At 39.3% G+C, this 23615-nt stretch overlaps 1 protein-coding gene across 2 annotated transcripts in view; it reads left to right on the forward strand.

Annotated features, from left to right (window-relative positions):
• Positions 1 to 23615, forward strand: part of PDE3A (phosphodiesterase 3A) — a 221447-nt gene that overhangs the window by 162290 nt on the left and 35542 nt on the right. For both annotated transcript variants that reach the window (XM_021391172.1, XM_021391183.1), the window contains exons 3-5: positions 15560 to 15820; positions 18096 to 18250; positions 21480 to 21595. In XM_021391172.1, coding sequence (XP_021246847.1) covers positions 15560 to 15820; positions 18096 to 18250; positions 21480 to 21595 — 532 coding nt within the window. The remainder of the gene's footprint in view (positions 1 to 15559; positions 15821 to 18095; positions 18251 to 21479; positions 21596 to 23615) is intronic.

The following is a 23615-nucleotide window of genomic DNA, read 5'->3' on the forward strand; positions in this document are numbered from 1 at the left end:
GAAAGGAAGGAAGGAAGGAAGGAAGGAAGGAAGGAAGGAAGGAAGGAAGGAAGGAAGGAAGGAAGGAAGGAAGAAAGAAAGAAAGAAAAAGACCCTTTCCTATATAAGATCAGAGGATTTTGAGACTTCAGTTTTAATGTGCCCCTTCTGTACTTCCATTTCAAATCAGCTGCATTCTTGGTGTAATTCTACAGCCACTGAAGCCCGTACCTTGTAGCACATGTGTTGCTAAATACTTTGCATCCTCATGAAAACTGCATTCATGGAACTGAAATAAAGCATGCTTACACCAGCATGCACAGGCAAACACTGATTTTTTCTTTCTTTTTCTTTCTTTTTTTTTTTTTTTTGCATTGATGTTTCATTATTAGCATTTTTTTTTTTTGCAGTATTGTTTCATTTTTTCTCTTCCACTATTACTTGTATGTGGTTACTCAAAAAAGGGTAAAATAATATTCAACCAAATTTAAGGAGTGCTTTTTTACTAAATGCTGCATAATTGTGGATAGAATTTAGCACCTTTAGCAGCTCTGGTAGAAAACAAGAAATGGAGGGTGGAAGGATATATATGTGTTATCCCTATACCTTTGACTTAGTTCTCTGAAGGAGGTTCTGCTTTCTTAATACAGTTGTCAAGCATGGCATATAGAGCCAGGGAGTTTTGTGTTCCTACAGAAATGTCTGTAATCCTGCTACAGAACATTTTTGCATGAGAGTCGGTTCAAAATGTTATGAGATTCCCTCCATCTCCCCCAGATACAGTGATTTCTTTGTTGTTTATATAAGGTTTTTAAGATCACTGGAAAGAATGCAAACAGCGAGAGACTACTGAGCTAATATATTAAAAAAAACATGGACGAAGAGCTTTTTCCTCCTAAACTGATGGTAGCATTTCGTGTGCATTGCAAAGGCGCAGTTGCAGTTCGAAGGAAGAATAGTGCCATCTGGTGATCCATGGGAAAAGCTTTTCCACCCCTAAAATTGCACGATCCTCCAGGGCTGTATTAAAAGTTCTACTCTGGTACACTGCTTTAGTTGTGCTACAACCTTTTCTGAAGCAGTGACTCACTTTAAGCTAGCATGAGGTATCCTGGTAGTGTGCTTACATATGGAAGTATCAGCTTTAGCCATATTTCAGCCAGCTGTTTTGCACTGCTTTCCCTGTCTTCCCCGAGATGCAGCATCTCCTTTTCCAGCTGTGTTTTTCACTTCAGCAGCTGGATGTCCTCACACTAGTGCCTCATAGTCCTGACTCCTGCCCTCTCCCCTGTCCCCGTGCTGCTGACCCTATGGGACACAGGCAGGCCATCAGGGAGAGGTGACCCATGCATGGGGCTCTCTTCCATCCTGCTGGGAGCTCCCAGCACCTCTGCTGTCAGTACAAAGGAAACATCGTGCTGTGGTGAAGGTGAATTCATAAATAGTTTATGCGGAGCTAAATGAACGTCATTTTACAAGCAAAAATAGTTGCTGTGTGTGAAGTAGAAGTATGTCAGTGGATGGGGTTTGTTTGAAATAATTTATTCTGTGCACTTGGCAAAACAGCTTTTAATTGGTTTTCATTTAAGCTGATCACACAAACAAGCCCTTAAAGCAGAGCAGAAATCCCGAAATCATACATTGAGTCAGAATGTGATTCTTATCTTTTTTGCCTGGTTACTAAGTACACCTAAATCCACACAAATCGCGCTTTGGAGTTAAACATAAAGTCCTGTTTGTAACTTGTCTGTTTGTTTTCAGCTGGCACAGGCTCATCTGGCTCTCTTTATACACAAAAGGATTAGCTAGTCTTTAGAGATGGCTTTTGATTTGCATTTTCTTCTCTGCTTAAAAAAGGCCAACTAAATGTTAATTCCTTTATTTCCAATTAATTCCCCTCCCCCTCCCCCCATTTAAACTGAGCTATTAATATGTTTAAGTTTGCGGTATCTTACTTTATATAGAATTGGATCATTAGGCAATTAGTTATGGCTTATAGGCATATTTCTATCATGTCAGAGAAATCCTAATTGAGAGCATCTTTCCTAAAGAGCAAAATGAAGTGGAGCCTCATCATGTTCCCTTTGTGTGCCACCTTGATTTTACTGATCTAATCCATTTATTTGATCTCTTGAAGAAGATAAAAAGAGCAAGTGGATAAAGTTTTGTGCATGCTTGTTTTGGTGAGCCAAATTTCATTTAACTGTAATATCAGAATGCAGCTTTGCTCTGTACAGCAATTTTTACTTGCAATGAAAGATGAAATGGATACAGATAGATTTGTATTCAGTTTGTGAGCAGGCTTCACATTACTGGCAACCTGCTCGTGTGTTGCACAGCATGAGCATCACCAGTAGATGTTTCCTGGCCTGTGTGAGCACATTGCTGGGAATTACAGGAATTCACATTTTGCTAGGAATTTGTCCTTTTAAAAGAAAAAAATTAATTAACTGAACTCTTTTTTTTCTGGAGAAGGTTACTTCCTTATGTTATTGCTGAAAATCTTCCCACATGCATGGGAAGCAGAAGAGTAGGATATTCAGAGAGAGTTGTTCCGTACATATCTAAATTTATGCTTTAATAGAATAAATGGGGTGCCTGGGGCCAGTGGGACACTGGATTGAAGCGGTCAGAGAGATAGTGTAGATGAAGGAAGGAAGGCTGAACCCATGTACTTCATCAGCTTTGTCAGAGTACCGTATGGCAAACAGTTTTGCTTGTGGTCTGTTTCAATGTGTTAACGAAGATGTTGACATAAAGCACTGCAGTGAGGGATGTACATGACTCTTCCACAAGGTCAATGGTATGAACTGAAGTGTCGCCTTGTGATTAAAGTGTTCTTATGTGTTTGTTGTTCTGAGTCACCTCCCAGAGTTAAACTGACTGTGGAGGGAGACTTCACTGAAATACCTCACGCTAGGTCACTATTGTTAGCAAACCTGAATACGGAAGTCATCTTCAAGGTCTAATCCATTATGGATGAGTCCCACTTAAGTCAACAAAGAGCCTCTGACTGCAAGAGAGACGCACTGAGGCTCTGCAGAAGTCTGATGCTGAAAAAAAAAAAAAGAAGAAAAAAAAAGGAAAAATAAGTTTGTTTCAGCATTGTTTCATCATTTTCTCATTTCTTACATTTTGCAAAGTTGAAATTACATTTTATTCCTATACTTAAATCGAAATGCTTTAAAATTACTGAAACAAAGCCAAAATAAAGCATTTCAAGTTGCTGGAAATTCCCAAAACAACAACTTTCTGTTATGGTACGTAAAATTGGCAATAAAGTTGTCAATACAGTGATACCCTGAACCACCTTTTTTGAAACCCGGTTTCTTGTTTGTGAGGACATCATTGTTCTTTGTGGAAGACACCTCTGGCAAATTTATTTGATTGAAAGTGAAGTGGTATCATCGAACAACTCAGTGATAAGTCCTCTAGATTCCTCTTGAGTTGTAGCAGGGCTTGCTACTGATGTTTCTTTTCAAGGTGCTGATTTTCGATGTTCAAGGAGAGATTTCTGTGTTGGTATTGTTCTCCCATACCTCCCTTTCAGAAGAGTCTATTAACCTGTCTACCAGAAAACATGAACTTCTGTGTGGTTTTAAGGCACTATGTCCAGCTGTTTTGAAATTGGCCCTCTTTGTGTCCTCCTCTTTGATTTCAACTTAGCAATACATCATTCTCTTCTCCCAAAACCCTGGTCCTCTCTTCATGCGTTCTCCCTGCTCCTCAGTCCTTCCCTACATTTCTGTACTTTTCCATGCTTCCCTTATTTTGTAGCCAGGGCTCACGTGCTTGGTGATAGCAGAATTTGCATACTCTAAAATGTGTAGTTCTGTATGCATGTGCGTGCACCCAGACACAGATACGTTATTACTTGCCTGAAAAGTAATAAATGTCAGTGCTGCAGGTGACTTACCCATCACACAGTGTTATTTGTTTTGAGTTGACTCTATGGTCATGTAGGACTTGACAGCTGTCTTCTAGCATCACTGCAGCTGCTCTTGTTTCTTAGTGGTCAGCAGCAGTAGGAGCACTTTGAACCTATAACAGGTACCAGCAGTATGTGCGTGAGTTGTACTGAGAGAAGCAATGACATAAGCAGACACCGTTCACTTGTTTTCTTTAAATGTGATTTCAGTATTTCTCTTGTGACAGCTCAGTAGGAATCCCCGTTTCATTGGGTCATCTTACCCACCAAATTCAGTCTACCTAATTTGTTCAGTTATCATAAGGGCTTCTTCTGCACTCACTGACATATCTTTATTCATTTCTTTCTGTATAATTAGGTGATCCACTGAAATTCAGCTTCACAAGTGTATTTAGTGTTTTAAATAAATATGTATAACCCACAGTTGCTTTTTTTTTTCTTAATACATACATCCAAGCAGAAAGCATGTCACTGTAGAAATAGAAATCATTGTTTAGATGGACTGCCAGCATAAGCACCAGGGCTTCATGATCTGTCTGTTTTTTGGTCTCTATGACTCTGTTGTCTTTTCTAAATGAGAAGCCAAGCTGCTAAATTTAGACTTGAATTTGAATCTAAGCTTTCCAAAAGCATGGAGGTGTTTTGGCCCTCATCAAAAAGCACAGATCTCCAGCCAGGTGGCCAGAGATTGGTATGGCGAGATGCTCATGATGCAGAACTACAGATTGGATTAGTCTAATTAAACTGAGATGCAATCAGTGCATCATAACTAGGATTATCATCTGCATTTTCTTCTTTTTCTTTCTAAAATAAAAGTCAAGAGCTGCTCGCAACCCGAGAGCCGTAAGCTGAAAGGAGGATTTTCCTTAGACAAAAGCCGTGCAGTTACCCAATACTAATCAGTCGCCAGATTCAAGAAAGAAATTAGTGATGGCCGAAGTTTCTTAGAAAGTCATGGAGCCTTTGGTATCTGATTCACAGATTGTACAGTAGCTGTAGACTGAAAATGGTCATCTTATGCAGCCAATGACCTCTTAATGTGATCAACTGTACACCTTATATCTCAACAGGGAAGTAGATTTTTCTCATTTGTGGCAATGAAAGCAAAATAAGCCTATAGTATAAGCTAACCTAGTGTTTCTTTACCTAGATCCTTGCAGGCCAAGACTGAATTAGGTTGGAAGCAGTCCTCAGGGCTTGCTGGTCTGTCAGCCTAGATCTGTGCTAAGCAAAGAAAATCATTTCAGCATCACAGAAGACATGCAGAGGATAGTGTCTTGTTTTTCTTGTACATGAATTACTGTTTCTCTCTACTCTGATCTTCATTGAAGTATCTGCCCGTATATCACCTAGGAGAGGTGGGGGATTTTCACATACAGTGAGTGCTTAGTGTGCCACCTTGCAGTTCCTGGTTTCAGACGTTGAAGTAGCTTGTAAATTAGAGAAATCATAGTTCTGCGGTGCTGATGATGAAGGATTTGGAGGCTGTAAGTCCCTAAGGCTAAAACTGCTTTCCTTGAATGAGTCATAGTGTAAGAATCTGAAGCCAAGACTTAAAGAAAAATGATTAATTCTTTTCACAGACGAATTCATTAGTGACGTAAAGTCATGAGAAGGAGGAGGAGGCATGTGTAATATGAGATGGTTATTAAATGGTATTAGTGTGATCTCTCTAAATCAGGAGAACAAAAATAATGCAAACTGCAAGGTCTGATAGAGAAGAAAATAAGAAAATAGTGGTAAAAATTGACCAACTTAATTGCAGTGAGACATTCACTTGATTTTTAAAACCTCAAGATTTGTCTGTGAAAGCATATTCTAAAAAATCAGCCACTAAATACTATTAGTGTTCTAGTCACATGGAGAGGTTAGTGAGCCCTTCTGCTCCCATTCCTTCAGCACATGAAAAACATGGTCCAGGATTTGCATCTGGCTCTTGGTATAATTTTCGAATCCCTACCATAGTTTCAGTAAGAGCAGTCTGAAGTTTAAGGACACTTTATTTGCAACTTCAGTAATGATTGTATTTGGATTGTAATTTTTGTCTTACTCCAATTTTCAAGACTTAGTGAACAATTCTTTAAACCTCAAAGCTTGATTATTCCCCAAATTACTCCCCTTTATGGCGATTCACCTCTGGTATTCGTACGCACATTTGATGTTCTCAGCTGCAATTCTTTCTCTCTCAATTTTTTTCTCTTAATTTAGAAGCTGTGTTTATTTGCATTATGGTTAGAGTAATATTTAATAATGCTGTTTTTCTAAATCCTGTTAAACAGTTCATAGTGAAGGACTGAGATGGGTGAGAATTTTTAGATGCGGTAGTCTTCAGGTGTAATTCTACAACTCGTTGCTAGTTGCGATGTCACTTCCCAAGCTGCATCCTGAAAGAGGCTGAAATATTTTGAAAGGGAGAAAATACAGGAGGATATGGTTTCTTTGGCTTTCTTCTAGTGTAGCTGAGACTGTCAAGTTGGAAATGTGGGAGGATTAGTTAGTACGCAGGAGGCAGAATGGTGATTATTGCTTTCAATGGATCTTTTTTAAACTCATGCTGTGTAGTTGGCTGCTACATTTCAGTTCACCATAGAATCAAAATAGCTTCCTGTGCTAGGCAGGCAGTTGGGTTATTGGAGCTGTAAACTCAAATGGGTACAATCACCAGGTATTAATTGGTGACACATCCTCTGCAATGTGTGCACCTAGCATGCTGCTCCTGCTGGACCCCAGCTGCTATTGCTGCATCTCAAGTTGAGACTCAAGACAGTTGTCACCGTTTTCTTTGCATGATCACAAACTAAGAGCTTCAAGATACCAATTTGTGACCATCTGATGTACAAATTGAAGAACAATAACTTGAGACAATTGAGGACAGTCTCTGCAGTACAGAATTGTATTCCTCAGTCTGTGTTATTCAAAGCAGATTTGAGCCCCATTTAGCATTTAATTTTTTCCATCTGCTGTGTCTTAAAGAAAAGTACTGATTTTTAAAATCCTGAGTTTAGCTGGAGCGCTGTCTACTTTTTAAATAATAAAACCCGACTGACTCTGTGGTCTGCTCTACGTCATCAAATAGTTCTTCAGGCTGGGATAGTCATGATAGCTGAAGGTTTTTAAGGCAGCCAAATCATACGGAAAGTCCCTGGGAATTGGGTGACTGAGTCCTCATGCCTCTGCTGAGAACACCAAGCACCAGCTCCAGAGTTTCCACAGGATTTCCGAGCTGCGACCAGCAGTCTTAACCAGAAGTTTGCTCCGTGCTGTCACCTCCATCCAGGAGCTGCTCTACGTGGATCCGTTTTCCATGATGCCTTATGCAGAAAGTCGGCAAAACTCCTTCAGCTATCTTCATTTGAACTGGGGCTTCCCATGGACCTCAAGGCTAAGCTGTTTCCAGCTCGTCCCACACCATCCCACACCTGCAGTGCCACCACCACCACCTGCTCTGGGTGACAACCCCCTGTCCCTTTCCCCTGTGATGTCTAGGGGAAGATATCGTGGCAGAAGGGAACATGGAAAACTACTTTACTTTAGTACTGGTGGAGTATTCTGAGTATTCATAGTCTTAGGTTGCCTATTATGTATGATACTCGAAAAGCTCTCCCGTTTATTGTTCCTTTAATGCTTATGTCTCTGCTAAAGCTCTGAGATAGACTTCCCTCTGAGCAGCTGTGGCCCATCGAGGAAGATGCTCACCCAAGACTGAGCTCTGAAGAGAGGAGAAATCACTGCAGTGATAACAATTGCCATGACCTCATCCCTCAGCAAAAGGGGAGAATATTTTGTACAGAGGAGGCCATTAGAATGATCAGAGGGCAAGAGCACCTCTGCTATGAAGAAAGGCTGAGGGAGCTGAACTTGTTCAGAAGAGAAGTTTCAGTGGATACCGCACTGAGGCTTTCTGGTAATTAAAGGGAGATTATAAACAGGAGGGAGACTGACTTTTTACATAGTCTGATAGTGATAGAACGATGAGTATGGTTTATAACTACAAGTGAGGAGACTCAAATTAGATATTACAAGGAAATTTTTGACTCGGAGAATGATGAGGCACTGGCACAGGCTGCCCAGAGAAGCTGTGCATGCCCCATCTCTGGAGGCATTCAAGGCCTGGTTGGATGGGGCCCTGGACAGCCTGAGCTGGTGGGTGGCAGCCCTGTCCACAGCAGGGGGTTGAAACTAGATGATTTTTCAGGCCCTTTCCAACCCAAGCCATGATTCTATGAATAACAGGTGTAAATCTGAGCTGTGGACTGACAGTGCAATTCTGGGTTAAATGTGTCCCTTTACCACTTGTTATGTCGCGCACAGTGCACAGTATGTGGGCAGTGTGTGGAGGTGTGCACGCATAAGGCATACTTTGGTAGTTGGTTTCTTGCATACCACAGACATCATGCGAGACCAGCTCTGGTTTGGTTTTTCTCAGGAAAAGCAAAAGACCATACTGCACACACCGTGCCTGCCGCAAAGTAAATGGTATCAGTTTACTAAGAATTCTTAGCATGAATAAAGCACTCCAACAGCGTTCTCGTAAATGTCTGAACAATTTTTCTCAAATGTTGAAATAATTCACCCCAGGCAAATACCTGAAACGAACCAGTTCAGTCTGAGCTTTTTGGCTGACAAAGTTATCATGAACTGAAAGGTCCTGTAATGGAAGAAGTTTAGTCAGCTGTAGCCATGAGCTTTTTGAGTGGTATCACCGAAGGTGAGGGTGCAGGATGTGGGGACGTTGCCTGCAACCCAGTGAGATGCATTCCACAGTTCTTGTAAGAAAACAAAGCATTTCCTCCTCAAACCATGCCTTTTTCTGAAAGACTCCAAATATTTGCAGTGTCGTGATTAATCTGAATAGTTTAAGTATTAGAAACATTAAAAATGGTGTTGCTTTCATCCTGATTTTTCTGAAGAAAGTAGACTTGTAACATTAGTGTCCAACCTTTTGGCTTGCTTGGGCCACACTGAGTGAAGAGGAGATGTCCAGGGCTGCATATATATATAATATAGTTAATGTATATTAAGAAAAAAAAGAAAAAACTTCTTTTTAAAAAAACATTTTTTATTAAAACATTAAAAAAATAGTGCAACAAAACATAAAGCTAGCAGAGTGGGTAGATAAGCCTTATGTGATAGTGCTTCTGATGGCTTAAAAAGCATTTGATAGATGGAGAGAAGCATCAGAGATGATAGGACGTACAACAGAATTCTGGAGGAACAGCAAAAACAGTGGTTATGTTGCTGATTGGGAAAGGTTTTGTCTGATCAGCATGCTGAGTCAAAGGGAGGGTGCAATATTTAGTCCTACCAAAGAATATGACGAAGCTTGTGGCAGGTCCACCTCCAGAGAGAAGTGGAAATGCTGTGCTTCATTAATGTGAAGAAAAAGTCCTCAGAAATTTCCTGCTTCCAAAGAGAAAACTCCGAATCTTGTCTTTGGACAAGATAAGAATAAAATAAAAATGAAAACTCTGAGTAAGACTCAGTTCCACAGCTTTAAATGCAGAAAAGTGGAATGTCACAGAATTGTCTGCGTGCTTTTCTTTTCTCCTTAGTCATCCAGTGAAAGGTGGAGTAGTTAAGTTTGTGGCGCCTTTAAAATGATTCATTATTTCCATAGAAGCCAATTCATGTTTACTCTTCAAATCGCTCTGTGGACGTTAAAATAATGGAGAATTATATTTGCTTTTAATTTTGTTTCCAGACAGCTTGGCTTGAGTGCTCATGATGTGACTTGGAAACTATATTGCATTGTGATTTACTGTTGCTCGTAATTGTGTGAAGATTGAAGATACGTTGGATGCTGCTTTTTCCCTTTTTCTCCTCCTGCCTCCCCCATTCTTTCACTTACAGAGTGTTCTTGAGTGTGATGTGGTGAAAGGCCAGCACCTCTGCCTCCATGGCTTTTCCTTCTACAAGCCGCAGCAAACTGATATTTTATTTTTTCAATGTGAGAGTATGTGAAATGATTTGTGGTTTTGGATTGAGAACTTTTTTTCTTTCCTCTTGTTTTCTTATGTCGTTGTTGTTATTATTATGTTTTGATTGTTTTGTGTAGTCACGCTTGTGTAGTCTTCAGGTGGAGAGAGCAGTATTTTTTAGTTGAGCTGAATGAGTCCAGTTTCATGGGAATCACGTGCAGAACTCCAACTGAGGAAGGGAGAAGGCAGTAGGGCATTTATGAAGTGATGTGAAATCTGCTTCATAGGTAGGCCAACTGCTCCATATCCAGGATCATTTCATAAACTAAGTTTATTTATTGGATATTGTGGATAAAATAATTTGTTATTCTTGTTTTCCTAAATTTCTTTTTCCTGAATTGTTTTATCTGGTTTTTCTCCTAGTCGATAAAAAGCTATTCTCCGATTTTTATGCATAGTACAATTTAGTAGAAAACAAATGGGATTTTGTAAAGTGTAAAACAAACAAACAAAGCCTAGAGAACCTTGAAAGTTTTTGTTCCAGCCATGTTACAGAATCTAAAACAAATTATTCTAGTCTAAAAATTTGAAGTGATAATTACAGTTTATCAGAACATTGTTTTCAAATTACAGTTGAGAGTGTTCCTAGTAGATCAAAATGCCCTGCTCTGACAAAATTTGTCTGTGTGACGGTGGGACATGCTGCCTGTGATTTGGTCCTGCAGTTGCAGCAGTATGGGCATTTCTTTGTATGTGAAAGCTTCCTTGCAAATTCCCAGTAAGCTCCCAGCCATGCAAACCTGGATGATTGCACTGGGTGCTAGGAACTGTGCAGATCTATCTTTGTTACATAATGCTTCCTACTACGATATCTCACCTTGTTTTGTTTTGTTTTCATTTGAATTTAGGGGAAGAAGCCCTATCTTTTATTTTTGCACACAAAAAGAAGCCTCCAAAAAGACAAGAAGTGGATTTGGTCCTGGTTAGGAATTGCAAGTGGTCCCACAGTCTCAACTACCCACCTGACTTCCAATTTAAAAACAGGGAAAATAAAGAGAGGGGGAGAGGAGGGGAGAGGAGAGGAAGCACAAAACCAACTATTCTACAACATTGCAAGGAACTCATTTTGTTCATTACCTTAGTTATCAATATGCGTGTTTTAGTTGATCTGGTTTTGGTTTTGTGTCATAGAATCATTGAATCATAGAATGGCTTGGGTTGGAAGGGACCTTAAAGCCCCCCCACCCTGCCCCAACCCCCTGCTGTGGGCAGGGCTGCCCCCCACCAGCTCAGGCTGCCCAGGGCCCCATCCAGCCTGGCCCTGAACACCTCCAGGGATGGGGCATCCACAGCTTCTCTGGGCAGTAGTGCCAGTGCCTCATCACCCTCTGTGTAAAGAATTTACTCCTAGCATCTAACCTGAATCTCCTGTCTCTTAGTTTAAAACCATTCTCCCTTGTTCTATCAATATCTGCCTGTGTAAAAAGTCAGTCTACCTCCCTTCTAGTCTGTTCAGTTTCTTGTTGTCATGCCCTAAAGCACTTTGGTTTCAGTCACCATGTGACATTGCTAAAATCAGCAATGAGAATAAGTCACAAATGAGGAGTAAGCCAGACTTCTCAAAAATTCATGGGAGGAAACTGCATTCACAATTGTTAGCATAGACAGGTATATGAATATGGACCAGTGCAAAATTAAAATTCACCTTATCTTAGCTGTTTTTTGCTGTCCTTTTGGTCTGATGTGTTTCTTGGTTGTGGTTTATTATTATTATTATCAAGTTAGCGAGTTGTTTGTTTATGTTGATTGCAAACATGTTATTCATGCCTCAGCCTTTGGGTTTAGATGAGTAAAGTGGTTTGGACAGAATCCAGATCAGTTCATGCAGAGGCTATGCACATTAGTAGAAAACTACTTAACAAATCTAAGCATGGATTTTGTATGCACTTTTACCCTAAAAAAAGGACGGTGTATATGTATATGTACACGTGTGTGTACGCATATATCCTATGACACAAATCTAAAATTTTCAGCTACTTACTGTCTTGCCTAAATCATATGTCACCATTTGTATTTTGTCAAAAATTCAAGGTTTCCCTATCCTTTAAGGAAACACACTTTACATTCTGAGTAAGGGTTTAAAAATCACATACAGCCATCTATTTACTCTTTTATAGTAAGCAGTATTTTAAATGAATATTTAATTTTTTTATTATTATTATTTTTTATTATTTTTATTTTTTTATTATTTTTTCTATTTAAATGAAAATATTTCATGCATTGAGAAAATAATAGTTTAAGTATCTATAATTTTATCTCATCAGAATAGTTTGATAATATAAATTCATTCTGAAATTGAGCAAATCTTCAAACTGCTGAAAAGTATTTTCCTGTGTAGAGGTTCAGTGCAATTAAATTACAGCCTGCAAATTTTATAAATCTAGAATATGTTGTTAATGGAATGAAAGTGGTGAAATATAGCAGCCCTTTCTGCTTTCTTACACTTTCTGCTTTTTTCTTCAAACTGAATTTAAGCATGATCTGTTCTCCTTTTAGATATGCTGTACAGATTGAATGTTGTAGCATTACAAGTACTTCAGGCAAGACTAACTACAATATATACGAGTGCTATTTAAAGTAGCTGAGTGATCTTTGAAATACTGCGTCAAATGTATTATGTCAGAGATATCATGCATTGCCGTATGTCACATTGTACAAACTGGTAATTTCTAGGGTTTCATGGTGACTCTGGCTGTGACATGCTATGTACATCCATGCTACACTGATACACGTCTCATTATAGCTCCATGTATGTGTGGAGCCAAGTCAGGGTTGTGCATCACCTCAGCAGGGTGGAAGCCCACGTAGCCTTCATCGGAGGTACCAATTGAAAATGTCTCATCTGCAGGCAGTACTTCTTCATCAAAAATAGAAGAAGGAACTGTCACGATGCTGTATGAAGAGCTCACAGGGTTCAGCATGAGGTGATATTACCCATACTGTATCGAGTGGTATCAAGTGCAAACTTGCAAAGAGGAAATCACTTAATTTCCCTATTCTCCCCCTGGTGGGGATGTAGGCTGTGGAGATGTGAGCCTAACACGACCTGAGCACAGGCTATGCTGGGCAGTGAGATACTGGCACAGCTGAGGGGCAGGATGAGACCCAGAGTGCTGCATCCCTATTCAAGGGACCAGCTTCTCATAGATCTCATCAGAGTCCATTCCTAGAGTCGGACAAGAATCTGATAGGCCCCAGATTCACAGCCTCCTCACATCTCAGAGGCCGTATGGCAGAAATATACCACTGAGAAGAGCTCTCCCTCACTGCGCTTGGTGCTAATCACAGAGAACAATGCTGGCTGCTTTGCAAAATATTAGTACTGCTGCACAAAATCTGGGCGCCTGCTTATGGCCTGCTGAGTCAGACTTGTTTACTTTGTTGAAATATTAATCTCTGTCTCTAATCGGCAGTCAACAACTCCAGGCTCCAGGCTTAATAGAATTTGAAACTGTAGATTATGCTGTTTTGCCAAAAGTATGAGGCTTCTATCGTGCTTTGAATTAAATATTCTCCCTCACTCCCCTTTGGTCTGTTTTCCATGGTGGAGGCAAAGATAGATAATTAATTCCTCCCCTCCGAAGCCTTGTCTTTTAATTTAAGAATTTTCTTTAGCATTGGCTAGAATCTTCAGTTTGGAACACTGAGAGGTTAAGCGATGAAGAGAGCCATTAAATTAACTTCAGCAATTAATTTTTTTTCTGTAAGATGAAATAGCACTCAGTCATGAGTATCTTTGTCATGATACCAGATGAAATAAACCAGAAGTGTGGGGAAAAGGGACTGTTCTTCTGGTTGCATGACAGTACGACGAGCATGGAGTGCCATTTACTGATCCTGTGGCTTGCCTTTGCATGAGCAAGAAATAAGACATGAGGAGTGGAGCAGTGGAGTGAAACAGCTGTTGCTGGGACCTTATACCCACACTATGCAACTGGGAAAGTGGAAAGGAGATGTTTAGCTCTACTTCGCTAAAATAGCACTTTCTCCAGATACTTGTAAAGCCCTTTGTGAGAGTGAAGCAGTATCAAGCTCTGTTTCGCTGTTCTTTGGTGTGTTTTAAAGTCCATAAATGATGTCACTGGTGAGTCATTCCTTACTGTAATCGCTCTCCTGCTAAGCAGTCTGCCCAGTTCTCCATGCTACGTACCTGACACTCCAAGAAACGCATATACTCTTTTCACAAGCATTACTTCATTTGGAATTTAGCTTTCAATAAAATATACACCAAAAAAATTAGTCCAGAATCTTCTGGCATGATGTCTCAGGTAAACTGCTTGTACACCTACTGAACATCCAAAACAACAGGATTGAGTTTATGTTTCAGAAGAACGGCAGAGGAAAAAAAAAATTTGGTCTTGGAGTGTCTTGAATCAGTGACTCCACTTAGAATTTATGGTGACTGATAGTGCACTGCCTATTGCGGCTGAAATGTCACTGCTGTATTCAAAGTTCAGAACTGACAAAAGACGTGCCTGCTGCATTTCTATTTATTCTGCTTCTGCACACATCCATTCCCCCTCCTAGCACACTTCAGAGATCCTCAGTCTTTCGCAATTGCATCATATAGTTGTCATTTCAGAGACACAGCACGTATTGTGCTTTTGGTAATAGATTGTTTCTTTTAGTGGCAATATATTGCTCTCCTGGGTTTCATGACAGATGGCAATCAGAGCCACTGAATGCTGGAAAATCCTGGGGAAGTTCAAAAATGCATTCACAGATCAGACCTCTTGTGCATACACTGAAAGCCCAGTGCTCCAGCTGTGTTAGATTCCCTGTGCACTTGACTGTGTACGAAGGTGGTTTTCCTGAGCCATGGTTAGTCTGAAGTGCATCATGTACAGAACAGTATATACATATACTGAAAAAGGTACACAAGATTTGCCAGTGATACAGACTGCTTTTTGGTATTATTTCTGCTTATGCATCACTTCAGTTGATAATTGTTTTTAAATGATATGTGTGAAATAGGGATACATTGTAAACCCAAAGGAAAGTAAGGACCGCTTGAACTGGTCATGCAAATCTGTAATTATTCTCATCACATTTGTCTGAATAAAACAAAGATTGCAAAATCCGCTTTTTCTCTATTTTGATTTTGGTTTAGCTGCCCAACACAGAGTTGTTTGAAGAAGAAAGTTGTTACCACTGCACCAGAATGCTTTATTTTGACATTGCGGAGATATTTTAAAAATCTCAGTATATACTTGAGATTCGTTCCATTCATCTAAGCATAAGGACTGAACATAAATTAGATGTCCTGGATCCCTCTGTGGACAGAAGAAAGGCATCTCACAAGAGGGACTTTTCCTATCCTAAGCTATGAAACCAAATTTATTTGTGCAAATAACCCCTAACCACTGACTATGTCTCTGTAGGGAAGCCTGAACAATTCATTCAGATGGATTAAGCAAACTGCAGATGCCAAAAGCCAGGAAATTAGATATAATGAAGTTCCAAACTCATTGCAGACTCTGAGCATTATGCCTCATGCTCAATCTGCTCAGCATGATTCTCCTTATTTAAATAATTATTTCATGTTATTATTTTTCCACTCTGTGGATAACTGATTTAACAGAAGTTGCTGAGAAAGTTCACCATTGCCTCAGATACTTCTCCAAGAGGTTGCACACTTCTATTGCCTTACCTATACTATTTTTGTCTCCTTCAGTCTTCTGGTACCAGTATCACGGTGGATATTGCTGTCATGGGAGAAGCACACGGGCTCATTACAGACCTTCTGGCAGATCCTTCACTGCCTCCCAATGTGTGTACTTCGCTGAGAACAGTGAGCAACCTGCTGAATACACAGTTAACCTTCCAGGCCATCCACAAGCCAAGGGTGAACCCTTTGGTGTCCTTCAGTGAGAATTACACTTGCTCTGACTCGGAAGAATGTCCAGAGAAAGGAGAAAAACTAGCTATTCCCAAGGTGAGTATTGGACAACAGCTCCATCTGTCATCTTATAACTTGGCTCTCCTTTAAGAGACAGCACTGTGCTAGTGGGAGATCTCACTGGGCTTTTTCCTTGTTTGATTCAGATTACCACTTTATGTACTAATCATACTTTTCTATAAAAAGGCAATTAAATAGGCTGCTGATTTCATAGTAAAATAATGCCTGCATATCCTACAACTCACAGCCAGCTAAAATTTTGTTCAGGCATCTTTCGAAGATGATGTTTGACACAAAAAATTCACATAGATGATGTATTTCCTTGTGGGTGCTCGTTGGAGCTTAAGAGAGAAGAAATGATCAGGAGCAGAGCAAGCAAAAGCCTTTCAGCATCCAGACTCACAAGTCTGACTCATTAGTTCTCACAGAGTTTCCCCTCCCACTCAAAAGATTTTTGACACTTCATGTGGGGTGACCAGAAAAACGTATTACTGCCTTGACAGATGGCTTTATGAATGCTCAGGAATTCAGCAGGGATATAATCACTGTTAACCATCTATGTTTAGGAAGTTAGCAGCTAGAAAGAACAGATCAGCTTTGAAGTAGTATGAATTGTACGCTCATTGCTAATTAGCTGTCCTGCAAGGTCTGCGTTTCACTTTCAAAGCCAAACCAAAATACTTTTGCCATGCAGTCTCACTTGTAAAATTAAATATAGACAGTATATTTGATTGCATAGTGAGTGCTTTTAACTTTTAACAGTTGAAATGACACAGCCAGCATTCATTCTAGCATTTTCTGGCATCTGAACTGCAGCACTTGTGATTCTTTTTAGTTTATTTTAGTATTATGATAATTATTACCCTGCTTGCCAGTGTAACAGCTGCATGTATGGAATGGGTGTTCACAGGTCTTGAAGAACGTGTTCTAGTTAAGTTTAGTGTGTATGTGTGCAATGACTGTACTCTAGGCTCTCAGAGGAAAGTGTGGAAGAACACTTCCATCACATGAGCAGACACAGTGAACAGATACCAGTTTGTGGTTGCATAATACCTAGGGAGAAGCAGAGAAACGAAGGATGAAGAAATAAGTTAATGCTACAGAGGAGTAATTTGACTGAAGAATTCACTGACCCGAATGCATTACGGTTCATAAAATTAATAGTTTGCAGTCCTTTATTTATGTGTCTAAATATAGGTTTAGAGTCTTTACCTTAAGATCTGACACAGAGTATTTTGGGTAAGAAGTTAACATGCTAACGTATTTATCTGTATGCTTGAGCTTCAGACCTAAGAGTATCTTCCATCTTAGCTTTCTTAACCTTCTGGCAAAGTCAAAGCTCTTTATCACAGAGACATTTATTTTAGTTCTTAACAATAAAAAATACAATATAATTACAAGAGAAACATCTTACAAAATCATGGTAGTACCCATTACAAAGGCTCTCTATTGTCATCCCGTATTATCAGTCTCTGCATTCCAAAACTTTGGAAAAATGAATCGTGTCCTATTAGAGAAAAGGAAGAGTCAGATGAAAGACAAATGCAGGGTGGTCAAGAAAAATGTTATGTAAAGGATGATGCTCTCTCTAAGCTTTTCAGGAGCTTTTTCCAGTTGAGTTTTGAAGATCTCCATACTTGTAGACTCTACAGCCTCTCTGGGAACCACTTCCAGTATTCGATAACCCTCACTGTATTTATTTATTTGTTTGTTTGTTTATTTTACATTTAAATGGAATTTCCATTTGCACCCACTGTCCCTTGCCACTGGATGCCACTTCAAAAAGCCGATCCTTCATCTTCCTCCCTCTTCTTGCGTTCAGATATTTATACACTTTGATAGGATCTCCCTTTGAGACTTCTCTTCTCCGGGCTGAACAGTCATGGCTCTCTCAGCCTGTTCTTTAATAGCAAGTACTCCAATCCCTCAGTCATTTTTGTAGCCCTGATGACTAGTTTAAGTGCTTTTGGCCACGTCATTTAAGACTAACATTTCCAAAGAACACCATTAATCTTGTCTGTCTCCATTGAGCTCCAAGTGTTGAATGCTTATGGCTATGGAGTTGTGAATATATAGCTTTTCTTCAACTTAGAATAGGGAGGAAATCCTGTACCCTCCAAGCGTCAAAAGCACCAGCCTTTGTTGAATTCAGTGGAAGATAGGCATCATCATATGAGGACAAATCCAGAACAAAGGTACCTTACCAGATATTGTCAGGTAGAATTAATCAAATGCTAGTGAATGTTTTTCTTCTGCATGTTTAAAGTTTTCACAAGCCTACATATACTCTAAGCGACTGATTTTTCTCTAGCGCTTACGGAGAAGTTTGCCTCCAGGACTGCTGAGACGAGTGTCCTCCACTTGGACCACAACAACATCAGCCACAGGTTTACCCACACTGGAGCCAGCCCCAGTGAGAAGAGATCGCAGTGCCAGCATCAAACCTCACGAATCATCTTCATCCAGGTTACATATTACTTTATCTCTGTTTTATGTCCATCTTTGACCACATTTCTTTGGTTTTGTGTGATGACGTCCATTATTTAAAAGCTGAAACTTCAAACTTTGTTAGAACAACTTCTACACATCTCTAAAAGTCAGATTAGCAAGGAAGTGTCATTCCCAATTTTAGTCAGATCATACTGTAACTATTACTATTACCAGGAAGCAACAACCCTGTTTATTCTAGCAAACTGCAAAATTACGTAATAAGATTGGAAACAAGGGAAGATTATGTGGTTAATATCCTCTTGGTATGCAGAGGTTTCCTCCATGGATATTGCTTAGCCAAGAGACAAATCTAACAAGTAATCCAGCTGCTGAGCGTCACTTTTATGAACCCTTCTAGTGATGTGTTTCCTTCAAAACGTGGAATTAAATAAGTCAAAAAAGTTATTAATTGGAGAGAAGGAAGTTTATTCTCTAAGTTGGAACAAAATTACAAAGCAGAAGTTGAAAGCAAAGCTGAAAATGAAATGAGCAGTGTAAAGCTTTCCTGAAAGTGCAGGTTCCATGCTTTCCTTAATTGTAAGCAAAATTTAATTTATTCAGACTGAGATTTTGCTATTGTATATTTGTTTTGATACAGAAGCAAGCTCATTATCAAAAGTCTTCATTCATGTTTGTGTCAGTGTGCACAAAGACTTCAAAGGTTGTTGTTCCACCAGTAGTCCATGCTTAAAAATATTCTTAAACCCAACTATCTGATCATTTTAAAAGTGATCTTGGAGGTGACTGGTGAGAAGTGTGGAAATGTGCTTTGATGCCAGGAAAGTAAGACCACAGGAGGTCAAGAAGAGAGTTTAGGGCTGTGGTTTCTGAAAATTTGAGTGTTTCTTCTGCATTTCAAAATCTGTTGGCAGTAGTGGAGAAGAAGGCAGGACCTGAGAAGGTCCAACATCCACAGTATTTGCTGATGGATAGTTTGGTTGAATATAGCCCCAGAGCACTGCTTTTATCAGCCTTTCTATCATACAGGGAGCCTAGGTGCTCAAGGCAGCTTGCAGAGTACACTGAATGTCTGGTGCAACAAAAATACATGGCTAGTGAAACCTCCTTTTATAAGGAATCCCATGTATCTCAGTGAAAGTAAATACAAAGAAGGTATAATCAAATGGAAATTGTCATTGGTCTGTGGTTTGCAGGGTGCATTTGATTTATACTGTTGATACCAAATTCTCACACACTATTTAAGCGTCCTAAGATGGGAATATGAGGGAGAAGGATGGCAATTAAATATTATTGTTGGTCCTTTTCTACAGCTCTTATATAACTATGCTTGATGAGCCAGCTGAGCAGGCTATCGATTCTTCCTGCGTTTAACGTTGCCAATTGTGTAATTATAGCTCTGTCAAGCCTCCCAGCCTACTGTTTGCAGTTCTTCTTTTACAGTAGGAGAAAGAATGTGTATTCCAGAAAGGGGAAAAGTGAAGCCCCTAAGTAAGTCTAGCTTTAAAACTGTTGGCAGGACAATACAGATTCAGTTCAAGGAAAAGAATTTTGAACTGAAGGGGAAGAAAATCCTGATTATCTGCCACTTTCCCTGTACCAAAATCAAGCACGCTACAGATCATAAAAAAGGGATTGTTTAATGAATTGAAGTGGAAAAGAGGAGTGACAGTGGAGTTGGTCTGTGGCAGTTTCTGCAATACGAAACTCTTCAGCTTGTTCCCCAGACACTAGATTTCACAGATTTACAAACATCCCCCTTAAATCTCTGTTTAAGATTAAGAGTGTTGTATTCCTGTATCCCTTTGTAACAAAAATGGTAAGACATAGTCCTCTTTTAGCTTTAAATGATATGGGGAATAAAAGCTTCCCTATTCCTGCTCTCAGTAACATCTATATCCAATGAATCTTCCTTAAGAAGTCAAATAATGGAGTTGTGGTGGTTTACTTCTTTGCTTGTTTGGTTGGTTTTGTTTTTCTTTATGGTGGACCAGTGTTTTATATTCTTTCTGCCAACTGACAACCCTCCACCACCCCAAACCAAACCAAACAAAGTAAAAATAAGGGCTGGTTTCTATCCTCCTACATCATTACAGATTATAGAAATTTGAGCCAATGAAGACAACCGGCAAATGTTTTTAACAAGGCAGTGCTTGCTTGTCCATCACAGTAAAGTGTTCGAGGAATTAAGACAATGTTACGTGCTCATTTCCCTTCACAACACGGTGGTTGTTTTTTTTTTCAAGTTTGGCTGAGACTAGGCTGCTTTAAAAGCCTGTCTTCTGCCTTCTATGTCTTCTCATCACTTGGTGTGGGAAGGATGGGGAGTTGGGGCTTTGAGGAGAAATGAGGAGCCTGAGAGACCTAGTGGATCTGTTCAGAGAAGTCTTTGGCCTCACAATAAAAGCCAGTGCTGCATCACTGCAAGAAGCTGACTTCTGATGAATGTCATTCAGGAAAAAAGTGATAAATACAGTTTTCCTACTTTACAAAGGTATTTGGCATTTCCTGGTACATAACCTAATAATGACTGAAAACATGTCCCCTTTCTTGTGTAGGTGACAAACATTTGGTCATTGTCATTCTGCCATTCCCCGCAAAATACGCATCCTTTTTTACTTTAGAGAATTTCACTTGGATCAGTAACCAATGTTCTCAGGATCTGTCAGTAGGATTTATGTCTGAGAAGCCGCATGAAGTTATCCAGAGCACAAAGTTCTCCACCCAGAGAAGAGGCACACCACCAGCAGCAGCAATGCAGTACTCTGCTAAGCCTTTTCCGGCCTCCCGAGGCTCTTTTGTATTGCCCAAAATGTTAATGGGTATCTGTCTTCACAGTTGCAGCAGAGATGTCAAGGAGACTGATTTTTCATTTACACTGAGAATTTCTGGCACTTCTGGTTGTTGTAAGGTGGCATTAAAAGACCATATAAATTTAACATATTTCAGGTCAATTTTTAAGCTTCTTTTTACTGTCAGAACAATATACTGAAGACATCTTTGTGTAAATAAAGTGAATAGGCACAAGCACTGAAGGAAGTCCAGTGCCTACATTGTAAGTATTTTTGCTGAATACAATATTCCTCACAAATAGTAATCCAGCTTGCAGATAGATGCTGTTTTTCTCAACAGAGATTTTGTGCCATCTCAGTACCAAATAGTTCTTGCTCCGTCTTCTAACATCTTCAGATTTTCCATGTAGGTTTTACTGTGTTGAAAAAGGCTTATTTGCCCTCTCGTTTCACAGCACTGACTCTTGGAACAGCTCCCTTCTGATGACAATCACAAAGAGCCGGTCCTTCTCTACATCTTATGCCATGTCTCCTACCAACCACCTGAATGCCAAAAGGCAGAGCCGCCAAGGTGAGTGGTCACCCATGGTCTTTTTGGACTCTCAACTTCTTCCTGGGAGCTCGGTGACTAGTACATGCAGCTGCTTTTATATTTATATTCTGCCCAATCTATATATTTTGTTATTTTTCCATCAAAATGAACATAGTCATTTACTTTATTTAAAAAATCAGTGGCTTTAAATACTAAAACTCACAGTGATGCCATTGTAAATGTTTTGTTTTATAGAGGCTAGTCATGACATAATAAGGCAAGCACTATACTGAAATTTGCTTTGATCCATGCAATTCCCTTGGCTACAGTGGGGCTGAGAAAAGAGTGTTTTCTGTAACATTTGTTAAATTAAATGTCTGTGTATATCGCCTGACTGAGATTTCCTGAAACACAATCTGCATAATGCCATTTGGAGTTGCAGGCAGCAGCTGACCCTTCTTAATGCAGCCGTATCCAAGACAAAAAGATTATATCTCAGAGGTCTGTCTATGTGTGTTCATTATCGAGGAAGTCCTTGTAGCTCTTGCTGATGTTTAGAGAAGAGAAATATGTTGTTTTTGTTTTTGTTGTTTACTTGGCATGTAGGACCTCTAAAGAAATGACTTCTTGTTTTAAATGAGAGACTGAAATGGAGAAGGTGACTTCTTAACTGATAATGGAACTGGCAATATAACAGACATGAAGTAATCTTAATCCACAGTAATGTGGTTCTCTTCCATGTACAAAAGAGAGATTACATTTACCCATGTTTTAAATTGCAATTGATCACAATGCCTTTTTTTTTTTTCTTTTAATCACCCCATGTTTTTTTCCAAACATGAAGTAATGTTGAGATAATGTTGTTCAGAGGTTCTGGCCACCCAGGCATCAGATGGAAATTGATAGATGCCTGCGGCCTGGCATTGAAAAAGTCAGGGAATCCAAACTTAGAGATGAAGTTTGAAGATACGGCTGCACAATTATTCTGCATATCTAGCTCTGTCACATCACATCTCTTTTTCAAACTGGAAAGTCTGTTTAATCTCCTCTTGTGCAGAAGATACGTTACACCATAATGAAGATTCACTAACAGAATATTATCTTAAAAGGATAGCAAACCAGCAAATGAAAAACATTCAAACTTGAAAATAATGGAGATATAGCACCAAGAATCCAGGGATTTATTGTGGAACGTAACAAATCCAATTTGGACTTGTGATTTTCAGAGATGAGCACGTTAACTTGAAAATGCGTAGTTAATATTTTGTACTGGGAAAACAAGACTTAGCACTCCCATCAGTCAGTTTTACATTCATCTGTTCTGCTTCCAGAAAGCATTAGTAGTAATTTGGTTGCCCAAAGACATGAGGTCCCCAGTGGTGAAGGGAGAGCTCTGTTGCATCACAAGCAATTCCTAAGGGCACTGATTCACAGGAGTAAAAATTTTGACAATGAAGATTGATATTTTGATGCTTTAAACTGTTTACAATGATGGATTTTTAATCATGATTTTCTTTTATGTTCCAAATAAAGAATTGCTTCAATTTGCAGTAATTATTACCAATTAGACTTTTGTATATTGGCTCCACTGGCAATATGTAACAATTCTTGCTGGGAGTTGATCTAGATAAATTTGTAAACCTATTCATTTACAAGATGTGTCTTAAATTATGTTTGGAAGCATAGCATTTTAAAGTTCTGCTAGCTGTATTTGCTTTGGCAAAACTCTCAAGTATAATTTCATGTTGCATCTAAGTTACTGTTTTATTTCTTCAACTCTGAATGTTTAAAATTTCTGCAGATGGATACACTTTAAAAAAAAAAGTTTGTATCATTCATCTTCTCTTATTTTGATTGTTCAAAATTCCTTCTGGTAGCAAGGCATGTTTTCTTTCACTTTTGGCAATAAATGCTTAAATGTCAGATTATTTAAAATAGTTTGTATTTTTCTGTGGACTTTTTTTTTTTTTTTTTTTTTTACCTACCCTGGTATGAAAGATGGGAGATTAGCAAAAGAAAGCCAGTTGTGATTAGAAATATTGTTGTGAAAGTCATTGTA

This window comes from Numida meleagris, chromosome 1, assembly GCF_002078875.1.
Source record: "Numida meleagris isolate 19003 breed g44 Domestic line chromosome 1, NumMel1.0, whole genome shotgun sequence".
NCBI classification, from domain to species: Eukaryota; Metazoa; Chordata; class Aves; order Galliformes; family Numididae; genus Numida; species Numida meleagris.